This window comes from Pseudochaenichthys georgianus, chromosome 2 (assembly GCF_902827115.2).
Source record: "Pseudochaenichthys georgianus chromosome 2, fPseGeo1.2, whole genome shotgun sequence".
Lineage (NCBI taxonomy): Eukaryota > Metazoa > Chordata > Actinopteri > Perciformes > Channichthyidae > Pseudochaenichthys > Pseudochaenichthys georgianus.
In genome coordinates this window covers 5,330,520-5,342,953 of record NC_047504.1, presented here as the reverse complement: position 1 = coordinate 5,342,953, position 12,434 = coordinate 5,330,520, and the positions used below count along the sequence as shown (strand labels likewise).

The 12,434-nt window shown below is 45.1% G+C and overlaps 1 protein-coding gene across 2 annotated transcripts in view; it reads left to right on the top strand.

Annotated features, from left to right (window-relative positions):
- The window catches only part of LOC117460568 (beta-1,3-galactosyltransferase 1-like), a 103,257-nt gene extending 92,437 nt beyond the window's left edge, over window positions 1–10,820 (top strand). Inside the window, exons 3-4 of one of the 2 annotated variants that reach the window (XR_011644531.1) lie at window positions 5,995–9,605; window positions 10,752–10,820. Coding sequence is in view for 1 of the 2 variants with exons in the window: in XM_034102088.2 (XP_033957979.1) it covers window positions 6,251–7,231 (981 nt within the window). In the remaining variant the exon portion in view is untranslated. Of the gene's footprint in view, window positions 1–5,994; window positions 9,628–10,751 lie in introns of those variants that run through there. The other variant, XM_034102088.2, reaches the window with a different exon arrangement.
- The last annotated feature ends 1,614 nt before the right edge of the window (window positions 10,821–12,434 follow it).

The window sequence follows — 12,434 nt, the reverse complement described above, 5'->3', positions numbered from 1 at the left end:
TTCAATCATATTTATCTCACTTTTCTGTTTTCTCTTAAACCATCTTGTGGCTGGGTTCATACCGTATGGAAGCAGAGGGGATGTCTGATTGAGGCCAGTTGAATAGTCACTGAAAACCCACACATGGGCAATTATATGTGATCGTTAGACCTTTGTGATGTCGGACATAAAGTGTTGGTGGACTCCCAGACTGCTTTGCATGCAGCCAAATGTGTTCTGGTGACTACTTTGAAGTGCACTGAGCCTGAATTGTTTATATACTGTAATATGGCTAGAATGAGCACATATCATACACAATGAAGTGGTTAAAGTTTACATTTGAACATGGTCAGAGTTTTCATCCTCTATGTTTGAGTTGTATGAATGTGAGGCAGCCCACAGCTGAGAGTGTGTGCTCAGCAAAATTGTACCCGGATAATGTAAGTTTCAAAAAGGTAATGCTTTTGCCACAGGCCAGTGCTCCCTAGACCACAGCTGATACATTTCATCAATACTATAACAGTCTCTCTGAAGGTTAGTACCTGCTTATTCTCCCAAATCAGCAGCAACACCTTTCCTTTTCTTTTTGTAAGTCAAGCGTTGGTCCCCACCAGCTGTTACCAAATAATATTTCATTTTGGGTGCCGAGTATGCTTCAGTGGCATTACCATAATTCTCTTCTGGGAGCATCACTTGCCTCCATGCGGCTCCGAGCTGGAATATTGTATAACGGCAATGTCACCCAGCCGGACAGCAAAATGTATTACCTGCATGAATCAAGTTGTCATTTCCAATTTATGAGGCAGTTTAGCAGTCGGAGCACATGTCCGGACGGGGAGACGCCTCTCAGCAACACCCAGCAGACTCTCATCCAGGTCAATGACTCTGAGAAACACACCCGATGCATTTTGCTTGAGGAAACTGAGAAGTTATGGAACGCAGCTGCATAAGACCTCTTCCTGCCTACGCATCATTCTCACCTGTGTGGAGCAGCAGCTGGGTGGGAGGCATAACTCGCCACACAGGAAGCAGCGTCTGGTAAACCGACTTCAAACTTTCAGTAAAGCCTTTTGAGGCATCCGTGCTAACCAACGTTTCCTGGAGGCTCTTCCTGGCCGCAGACTGATATGAGTTTGGGCTGAAGTCGGCACTGAAGTGGGGATGGAGCATCATGCTTCTGTACTGCAGCCCAATCTGTTGGCCGCTATTGATATCCCATTTCCTCTGTCACTCCTAAGCTGCTTTGCATTCAAAGGCTTTGCACTAAGCCCACAGTGTCCATCCTGTCGTATACTGTGCTGCTCCACCACAATCACCCACTCTTTTTATCATCCAGGAAACAAAAGCAGAGCGAAGCCACACGGGGAGCCTCCCATCCCTGACATTTTAATTGACTCCCTCATATATTAGGTGGGATGCGAACCAATTTGCCCATTGCCGTTAAATTCCTCACGCAGTAATTCCACTTTAGAAGCCGAAATAATGGGTTTTACAGTTGGCAGGAGATTGGAGGGAAAGAGGATCAAACATCGCAAAGAAGTGCGGTTTTTGTTTTTGTTGTGGCTGATAATTAAAAACCTCCTGTTGCTGGTCTATCTGCTAAAAAAGGTTCTCTCAAGCGTGTGTGTGTTGATATGTTTACATTTCTAGCTTGCGTACTTTAAATCGATAGCAACAAAGCTGCAGAAATCCCAATTGGCAGTTCAAATTCTGTATATTATTCACATCCTCGTGCCTCCAGTGTCACGGCGTTCATACTGTATCTCTCATTGGCCTGGGAGTGTGTGTTGCGTTTGAGGGGAAAGTGTTTGAGTCTCTGCCTCGGGGGAAGCGGCGGTTTGTTCAGTAATCAGAAAGCACACAGGCACTCTAAGACAATGTCACATACCCTGGAGTCAGTGTGTTTGATGAATATAATATATTCCCACCCTCAGACATAGAAAGCAATTATTCCCATTATCTATTTATTTGTTGCTGTTTTTTCCTCCTGAATGATACTCACAGGTAACGCCTCGCTTTCAATTACCACATCGTAATGCAAAAACACAAAACGTCCTGACAGCTTTGCTTAAATCAGCAGCGAGGAGTGGAGGCTGCCGACATCCTGTTCCCCTCCGCCAATCATTAAGAGTGTAATATTAAAACAGGCGCGGGGGGAATGTAACACGTCAACGGTGAGAATATGAACAGCGCAGTCTATTAAACCGCCCTGCTTTGTGTTGTTCTCCTTCAAGCCTTCATCACTGACTCACACACACACCCCCCCCCCCCCCCCGCGAGCAAGGTCACTCCACGCTGCACTGATGACTGCAATCAATTATGTGGTGCAGCGTTAAACGACACTGAAACTCCCACATCTCTGTAGACTTTTCAGCGGACGCTCCATCGTTTGGAGGTCGTTTGATTGTGCACATGATTGTAAGAGTCTGTCAAACTAGCAGAAATACTGCGGTATAATCAAATCTGTTATTGATTTGTAAAGTGTGATAACAAGGTGCTGCTTTTGGTTTTCCACAACACCAACTGAACGGAGTAAATAATACTACAAGCGTTGTAATGTTAGGAGTGTAGTGGAAACTTCTGTGCAGCAGTGCAGTGGGAGTCGCCCACTCAGGAAGGAGACACGGTGGAGCAGGAGCGTTGATGTCAAACACTGGAGGTTTATTTGGAGTTCCGGCCGGAGGATTCACATCACAAGTCACGGTGAGACTGCACGGGTGGTTGCCACGTCAGTTCTGGAGCGCCTCTCTCTCGTCAGCCCATTGAACTGGTTTCACGGAGGAATCAACATGTCTTGATAAGATAGTTTAACCAGTTGGGCACACTGAGTGACTTGCGTCCGTCACTTATGGCCTCGAGGATGTCATACCCTGGAGTCCACAAACAACAAAGAAGGAAGTGTCCCAGTGCACCCACAACAACAGACCATCTGTGACCGAGTGTTGACCGGTCACAGAATGGGAACATTATGGCTCAAGCAGCCTATGTCCTTAAAGGAGATAAACAGACGTCAGGGTTGGTCCTGTACGTCCTATCTAGGAGTCTAGGTCAATCATTTCCCTAACGAGGAGTAAAGCTACTCTTGTGTTTTGAATAGATACAAACTTGTGTACCGCTCAAACTTCTTCCAACGTTGACATCGATTGCTCCGGACCTTTAGACTTGCTACCAATCAGATGGCAGCTAGCAGGGGAGGTAACCATGACAAAAGGAAACTAGCCAGTAGCTGTTATCATAGCATGGCTCTAAGCCCAACATCAATGTGAGTAAAGACAACGGTTTCTTTGTATTTCAACGCCAACAACACTCTGTGGAGAAGTACTAGCGATGAATATTCAGAAGGGGTCGTTTTGTTGGTTGGAGCTACATGCAGTGAAATCCAAAAGTTCAGTATCTTTTAACTTTGACTACTTGCTAAAGTTAATTTAGATTTGAATATGTCTGTTGCGATTCTCCCAAACCGATTCATCATGTTGTCAATAACACGTGAGAAGTAATGAGAATACCCAGCACAATGTCCCATCACAAAGCCCAAGGTGATGTCTTAAAGTTGCTTTTCGTGTCTGATCAACAGTCCAATCCAGGCTTCAGTGACCTTTCAGGACGTGTATAAATGTATCATAAGAGCAGCCCTTCTCCACACAAAGCAGCGTTCACAAAGAGTCTGGGATCCGCGTGGGGGGGGGGGGGGTAATGGAGCAGCACAGCATGAGAGCTGCGAAATTGACTTCCCAGGAGGGGGGTTACATTCAAAACACTTTAGCAGTTGGAGCCAGCCAGCAGACTGAATTCCTCCCCTTACATGCCCTACCACTGTGCTGTCATGACAACCAGTTCAGATTATTAGCATTAAACCCTGTGAATGGGTGTTAATCATAATTGTGCTTTTATGGGTTTCACACGCCAATGCCTTATTTCACTGCAATGTGGTATTTAGGAGTTATCACTTAATCAGCGTGTCTTACTGCCTTTTCATCAGCAGGGTAGTTATTATTGTGACCTCCAGTAGGAGTAATTAAATCATTTTCTGCATGACACTAGAGAAGATACTACAAGTGAATAAATAAATGATAAAATGATAAATGGTATTATCTGATTAAATATGTACCTTAAAGCTATGTATGTGTTTTAAACTATTTTACTCTACTAACCCTAACCCTAACCGGATTATTTGGACACCAGATTCATAGGTACCCCTTGACATTATGTTAATGTAGAAACACAGTGCGTTGCTGCCTCTGGTACAGTTTAGTTTACTCATGTTAACGCAGACAACATACTGTTCCAAGTCATGTTTGACTGAATAAGCACGATGTCTGCTCCAGCCACGCTTAATGCGTTTCTTCTAAATTAACATTACTCGATGCTAATTTAAAAAATATGATCCCATGCGCAACTGTTCTTGAGAGATAAACCCCGGTGATGACACGACAGGAAACTGCCAAACTTTTCAATTTGCTCGGAGAGGAAGTTAGGTCTCCAGGTGTCGTGAGGTGCATGGCCAAACCAGGGTGGAGGTTATCCTAGGCTACAGACAAGATGAGCGTGCAGTCGTTCTGCAGGATTACAAGACCAATTGAACGTCCTCGGGACACAGCGGGGGTGAAGCAAGCTGGTCTGCAAACAGGATGAGGGTAAGCGAGGTAAATGAATGAATATGATGAGTTAGTGATGTTGCCGTAGAGAGGAGAAGTGGAGATTGAGTGATGGGGAGAGAAACTGTCAATAAATTAAAGGCAAGCTGTGATGAGGGAGAGAGGAAAAGACACGGAGGAAAGTGAAGGCAACATGGGGATTAAAAATGAAAAACTTGAAGTAAGACAAAATAAGAAGGATAGAGAGAGAGATAAAAACAAATGAGGGAGGTGGAGGCAGTGAGACACATAACAATGGATCGAGCACGCGCTGAAGTGGAGAAGGAGGGAGTGATGGAGAGGGAGGAGGAGGTGTGGAAAAGCAGCCATGATGAGATGGATTCTACTGGACCATGAGATTGATGACTCTGCTCCAGAAGGAGAGGGAGAGGGGAGAGATAGGGGAGACGGGTGGGGAGGAATAAGAGAAAAGCCCCTGGTGGAAAGAACCAACGCAGCCCCGCAAGACACCACCAAATCAAAAAGAAAGAGTGGGTTTCATCTCAGCCCTTCCATCTTTAAGCATCTCCGTATCTCTAATAGGATCTTCTCTGTTCATCATCAGTTATGCATAGCAAGGAAGAAAAATCCCCAGAATAAGAACACATGAAAAGAGATTATGTCTGAAGCAAGTAAAAGTCTTGAGAAGAAGGATTTGCATTTAGTTTGGCTCTCAGACGCCATGCGAGCTGATCATCCATAACAAACATGTTAAATCCATATTTAGAGCTTAAACTCATCCGCTCATGGCCCGTCAGTGTTTCCAATTAGAGCGCTGATTCCAGAAGTTTCTCCACACACGGCCGGGCCTGTCCAGCTCACAGCAGAGGAGCTCATAGCAAAGGGAAATATGCAAAGTCCACATGCCAGGTTGAGTCTAACATTGAGGTATGGAGAGAGGGAAGAGAGAAAGTGGATGTTAATCTTCCCCCATGAGAACGGTTCACTTCCACCCTCTCTGCCTTCATCCTCCCTCTCTGTCTCCGCCCTCTGATTGCCGCCTGTTTGGTCCAGGGGGGCCGCCAGGGAGATAAACAGCGTTTGCTACCAGCACGTGGTGGGAGCTGAGGCTGAGCAGGCCTCGTGAAGGAGAGAGTTTGCCGGGATATTCACTTTCTTCACAGCTCATAGGCCCTGATGGAACGATAGGGTAACTGGCCGTGGCACAGAGCACTGCACCGCCGGTGGACTGATGTGATTGGCTGTAATGAATAGCGAATATAAAATATTGTTAAATATGTCACAAGCCTTGCTATAAGTGCCTTTTCGTAACAACAAGACATGTTAGAAGTTACACCGTTATGCTTATCAAGCCGCTTCAGCTTTATAATGTTGTTATGATGTATGTCACTGACTGTTTTGTCTTCTTATCTTTTTGTAGGCGCTGCCACGGAGAGCGTTTGTGCGAGCTGCGATGGGACACAGTGAGGCTGTGGACGTGATAAGAGATCTCTGCACTGCTGCTTTTCAATCACAGCCCCAACACTAGACGGAAGAAAAGTCCATTATCCACGATTGATGTCAGCCGTGTTGCGGAGGCAGCCTCAAGCTGCACCGCCAGATCTGAGACAACTCATGGAGGCGTGGCCTCAACGTTTCCATCGCTGCTGCCACTGACTCCAGCCCAGTGAACAGCGATGCCTTCTAAAGTCTCCTGCTTATACTTGCTGACGGTGGTTTGCTGGGCCAGCGCTCTGTGGTACCTGAGTGTGTCCCGCCCCTCCACCTCCTACGTGGGCCAGGTGGCTATCCCTATAAAGCCCAAGGCGGGCAAAAACGGCACTTTCACAAACATCCGCACGCGCTCGCTCAACCCGCACGACTTCGACTACCTCATTAACGAGGAGAAGAAGTGCGAGGCGGAGCCGCCCTACCTGGTCATCCTGATCAGCACCACCCACAAGGAGTTTGACGCCCGGCAGGCGATCAGGGAGACATGGGGGGACGAGAGCTCGCTCGCCGACATGCGAGTGGTCACGCTCTTCTTGTTGGGACGCAGCACCGATGGTGTCCTCAACCAGATGGTGGAGCAGGAGAGTCAGATCTTTCATGACATTGTGGTGGAGGATTTTATCGACTCCTACCATAATCTGACGCTAAAGACGCTGATGGGCATGCGCTGGGTGGCCACCTTTTGTTCCAAGGCTCAATATGTCCTCAAGACGGACAGCGACATCTTTGTCAACATGGAGAACCTCGTCTTCAACCTCCTGAAGCCCACCACCAAGCCCAGGAGGAGGTACTTCACCGGCTACGTCATCAACGGCGGGCCGATCAGAGACATGCGCAGCAAGTGGTACATGGGCAGGGATCTGTACCCGGACAGCAAGTACCCCCCCTTCTGCTCCGGCACCGGATACGTGTTCTCCGCTGACGTGGCGGAGCTCATTTACCAAACGTCTTTACACACCAGGCTGCTGCACCTGGAGGACGTGTACGTGGGCGTGTGCCTCCGGAAGCTGGGCATCCACCCCTTCCAGAACAGCGGCTTCAACCACTGGAAGATGGCCTACAGCCTGTGCCGCTACCGCCGCGTGGTCACCGTCCACCAGATCTCCCCCGAGGAGATGCACCGCATATGGAACGACATGACCAGCAAGAAGCACCTGAAGTGTTAGCAGGAGTGAGGGAGAGCCAGGGAGGAAATGAATGTTCCTTTATCACCTGCTCCTCCATCATCGACAGTGACAAATACTTTCACATGTAGCCCTGACTGCAGGGGTATTGATCGGGCGTCCGGGGGCTGATTGCTTTACGAGGAGTTTCTATAGCTCAAAGCCTCTCTTCGAACAAAAGAGGCACAAAGCCTGCCACATGTTTATCAAGAAGAGTGCAACATGCCCAGGTGGTTAGTCGTCGTTGCCAGCAGCACTATGATGTTTATGGGAAACAGGAACATGGGCTGAACTACTCTCCAATTACATAAATGCCAACTTTGATTGCAGATGTTCGCCTGTTGTGTTGAGCACAGGCTCTAATTATGAATGTACTCATGTATTTTCAGTTGTTGTGCTTTCTGAAGGTGTTAATGTTGGGTGTACTGTCAGCACTACAGCAGCTGTCGACACCGTGAGGACCGTGGTGAGTTTAAAGTGGTATTAAAGACTCTGAGAAAGCAGCTCCTATGTAATATTCCTTTCAGAATCAGACATATTTTCTTACAGAACATCCACACAACCTTGTGAAAAGGTTTCCGGACAGTGTGAAGAAACTCGGCTGCTTGCATTCCCCAGGTGAATGTCACTCTGTTGATGTGTAATGTGCAGTTATTCGTCACAAACAGTGCCGAGCAGGCTGCAGACTATTCCGTTTTCTATGACTTGAATATAAAGATGTACTGCTAGAGCGGCGAGGACAGATGAGTAGGGTTGGGTACCGAGAACCGGTTCGGAACCGGTTCCAACATTTCGATTCCAACGGTATCATTTAGAAATGTGAATTTCGGTTCCGCTTTTCGATTCCTGAGGAACTGTTTCTCGCAACTCTCCGTAGCCTGCTGCATGACTGCAGCGGGGCGGGAAATGTAGCGTTGTATCTACATTTCCTACAGTGTAACCTGAGACCAGAGCCGGCCCGTCGCACTGGCATTATAAATGTTCGCCTAGGGCGCCAGATCTGTGGAGGCGCTGCGCTGACAGCTCTGGGAGAAAAAATAAATGTTTTGACCGTTGGGGCTCATCCTAATTTTCGACCTTGATGTAACAACATTCATAATTAAGTAAATGTAACACCCTTTTCACCCCGGTTACACTTTTCATTTGCCCTGTACGATGGGCGCTGCAAGTGATGAAAATGGGGGATGTTGGCTTATCTGGCAACCGCAGCTCACAGCCAAAGTGCGCGTGAGCGAGGGAGAAAGGGGGGGTGCACTGGAACCGGCGCTGTTGTTATTAGCATCTGGTGCTAGCTGCTCTTACGGAAGAAGAAGATGTTTCTTCAATGATGTGAAGGGAGAGTCCTCTCCAGTCTGACTGAGAGGCTGATAACTACAGCTCAGTGAGGTAAAGGACTCTGAGTGTTTAGATAGTTCACTTTAGTCTAAGTTATCTCAGTGGGTCTCAAACGTTTTGATCACAATTTACGTAAACACATATTTCCAAGGCTCTCCTTTATAATTATTGGGATAAAACAGGTTTGAAATCATTCCAATGTATACTATAGGACAGTAAACCAGACATATCGTTTTAAACTGGAGAGATAAAAAGATATGCATAAATAAAATAGTAAAATAAGATATGAATGAACAACAAAAATAAAATGCATTACATGTAGGCTATTTGTTATTTAATTATTAAAATGTAAACTGATCTTTTTCATATGGGTGTTTAGAGTTGTACCCCCTAGATCTAGTCTCTAGTAATTCTGCGTGTGCACCAGATTGAAGCATTTTACTTCAAAATGTTCAAACATTTCTTCCCGGTATGCCTGAGAGGCAGATATGCTTGTTTTTCTCAACAAGAACTGTTTTTAAAAGTTGGACTGTTGCAGCTTCAGTGGTTCTCAGGTTAAAGTTACATAGCAGTGAATATAAACAGACTGATTAATGTGAATATTACTTTAAACTAACCTGTGTAAAAGTTTCTCAAATAAATGTAATTTTTTTGGTGGAAGAAGCATGTATCATTTTTTTACCCTGCCCCTCAAAGAATCGGAATCGAGAACCGTTAAGAACCGGAATCGAAAAGTAGAATCGGAATCGGAATCGTGGAAATTCAAACGATACCCAACCCTACAGATGAGTGCTTTCCTTCTTTTCAATTACTTGAGATCAAATAAAGTGCTTTTATAAGACGTTGTATTTATTACAGAAACAAGTGGATTCTGCTGCATGCAATGCATATAAGGAAAGTAAATTACGCTCAGAGGTGTGTGGTGTACAGCTGTTGGAGTACACGTGGCGTCTCATCAGTCCTGCTGTTCCTGAATGCAGCTGCTCGGTGTGAAGAGTGCTGAGGAAACATGGAGGCCGTGCTCTCCTGCCTGGAGGCGTGTGTAAGTGGAGTGCAGATTGTAAAGTGTGCAATTAAATCAAATAGCATCTGTGTAATTGGCAGCTGAGTGGCTGTTTTCCACCATAATGTCTTAATAGGAGAAATGACCTCAAGTGAGTGCATTTCTATACTCAGATATATAACGCTCAAACTTTTGTTTTTAAATACTTTTTCAAAAAACAATCTGCTGTGGTGCCACAAAATGCAAATTAAAGTGTGCATATTTTCAGTAGAGTGACTCAAGAAGGCTGTTTTAACATTCATCTGCTGAAAGGAGTGTTTGAAAGGTAATTCACATTTATTTAGCAACAAGTTTAATCTTGTTAGACGCATTAGGGCTGTACAATTAATCCAAATTGTATCGAAATCCGCAATATGTTTTATAGTGCAATATTTAAATGAGTGGAAGCACAATATTTGATGAGGTTTTGAGGAGCTGCAGAGATACTGTATCTGGGAAGAAAAACTCACCATGGAGTATAAAAATGCCTCGAACTCTCATAATTACATAAATATCAAATGTAACTTAAAGGTGGGGTAGGTAAGTTTCAGAAACCGGCTCGAGATACACTTTTTGTAAAATTCCATGGAAAGCTCTTAACATCCCGATAGCAATGAATATCTGAAGTGCTTTGACAAAAAATCCATAAAAAAATGTCATCTGTCGAAGCCGTAATACTGTAAAAAGTACAACCAATCCGTTTAGCTGGCCCGGCTAAACGGATTGGTTGGCCTACCTGCCTGTCAGCCTTCCATCGGGGCACAAACTTATCTCGTGCCCTCATTGGTCATGTGCGCGTTCGTGTGTGTTGGAGGAGGGGCTCTATAAGGAAGTGTCAGATTTTCTCCGGTTGTGTATTTTCAAATTCTAGCGATCTCGAGCCGGTTTCTCAAACTTACCTACCCCACCTTTAACGTCATTAACTCTCATTCTTCTCTGAAATCATTCATCGTCAAGAGCTGTCAAAAAAGGGTAATTTGTTTATCTTGATTTGTGTTTTTCCTCATTTGAGACAAATCTGCACATTAATGCACTGTAATTATGTTCCAGCCTCTAGTGTGTGTGTGTGTGTGTGTGTGTGTGTGTGTGTGTGTGTGTGTGTGTGTGTGTGTGTGTGTGTTACGTGTGTTGAACTCTTTGTTCCAGGCATCGCGATGATCTGAGGGAGCAGCAACACTCCTGCGGGATTTGTCGCTGCAGAAATGAAAAATGTCTGTTCTTTCCCTTCCAAAGATAAACATAAGAATGTGGGAAGCACTTGTGGCTCGCCCCTCAAACACTTTCGCGGGGAATTCTTGTGGGAGCTTGTGGGCAGAAAACACATCATTGCTGTTATGATTTCCTCATAATAAAACTATTCCCGGGAGACATCTTTACGTCAAATACGTCTTTTGATCTGTTATGAGAACAGTTTTGGAAACTAGGGTATAATTGAACCAGATTCATTCCAGTTGATAAGCATTTGTTCTTTAGGTGTAATGTGCAGGGAGGAGAAGAACTGCGAGCAGCCCCGTATGTTATCAGTTAATGACTTGACTTCAAAAATAGCCTGCCCAGTAGCACGCATGTGAAGTAATTGTTATTCACAGCGTCTCATCCTCACTGCTGTGTTTTGCATTCCTTCTGATCGCCCCCTATGGCACATGCGGTTTGACACAATATGCCGAGTAATAGAACCTCTGCTCTGTAATTGGCCAAACAAGCCAGTGGTGGAACGTTTAAAAAGGCTAAAGCTTGGGGAAAATGAAAAGCGAGTGATTATTCCGGGGCTTGTGGTAAATGAACCCCGTAACGAGTGAGGCGGAGCGCGAGACAATTGGGAACGCTCACATTTCTAAACAAAGCGTTGGAAGGCGGGCCTGTGGAGCCTGGAGTAGAAACACAACCCCATTACTGCACAGATAGACCTCGCTGTGGCATTACAGTTAGATGATGCTACGGCTGGAGGGTGTTCCTTAATGCTGCATAATCCGCCGCTGATACATATTCATATGCATGTTCTTCCTCCCTAAATATGTTCTCCTCTACCTTTGATTCAGCTCGACCTCCTCGTGACCCGGGCTTTGAGGCACAGGGGACGCAGAATAGCTGTGGAATAAATTGGCGCTGTGCAATCTGCCATCTGTGCAGGCGGCAGTTATACCAGCAAGGTGAGAGGAAGGGGCTCAATGAGAGCAGGTTGAACATCCTCCTCTTCCTCCTGGAGATGATGCAGATTAACTCCAATTAAAGTTCCACTGAAGGGTCGAGGAGGGGTTTGGCTTTAACTGGGCCTGAAGTGTTTTTCGATCTACTACATCAGGGGTGTCAAACTCAATTTCTTTGCGGGCCACATCAGCATTATGGTTGCACTCAAAGGGCCGGTTGTAACTTTAAGACTATATATCAAAATACATATATAAATATTTAATATATATAAAATAATGTATTATATTACATTATTGCCTCGGCATTGGACTATTATCGGATAGGATAATAACTTCATAATTAACTACGTCTGAAAGCAGAAGTCTAGGGCAAATCATTGCAAGTCTCTTCACTGAGAATGTTACAAAATGATTTTTAAAAAAATCTAATTCTGAGAAAAAGGCAAATTCTAAGAAAAAATTGATATTTTGAAGAAAATAAGTCAAATTCTGAGAAAAAAAACTTGTTCTGAGAAAAAAAAGTCAAATTCTGAGAAAAAAAGTCAACTTTCAGATGCATTGTGGGATATGTAGTTTATAGGCAACGTGCTTCTGTAAATCGGCATGTAACCGTATAATAAACATTATATTCTTTGCAATCTCTTGAGGGGCCGCATGAAATGAAGTCGCGGGCCGGATTTGG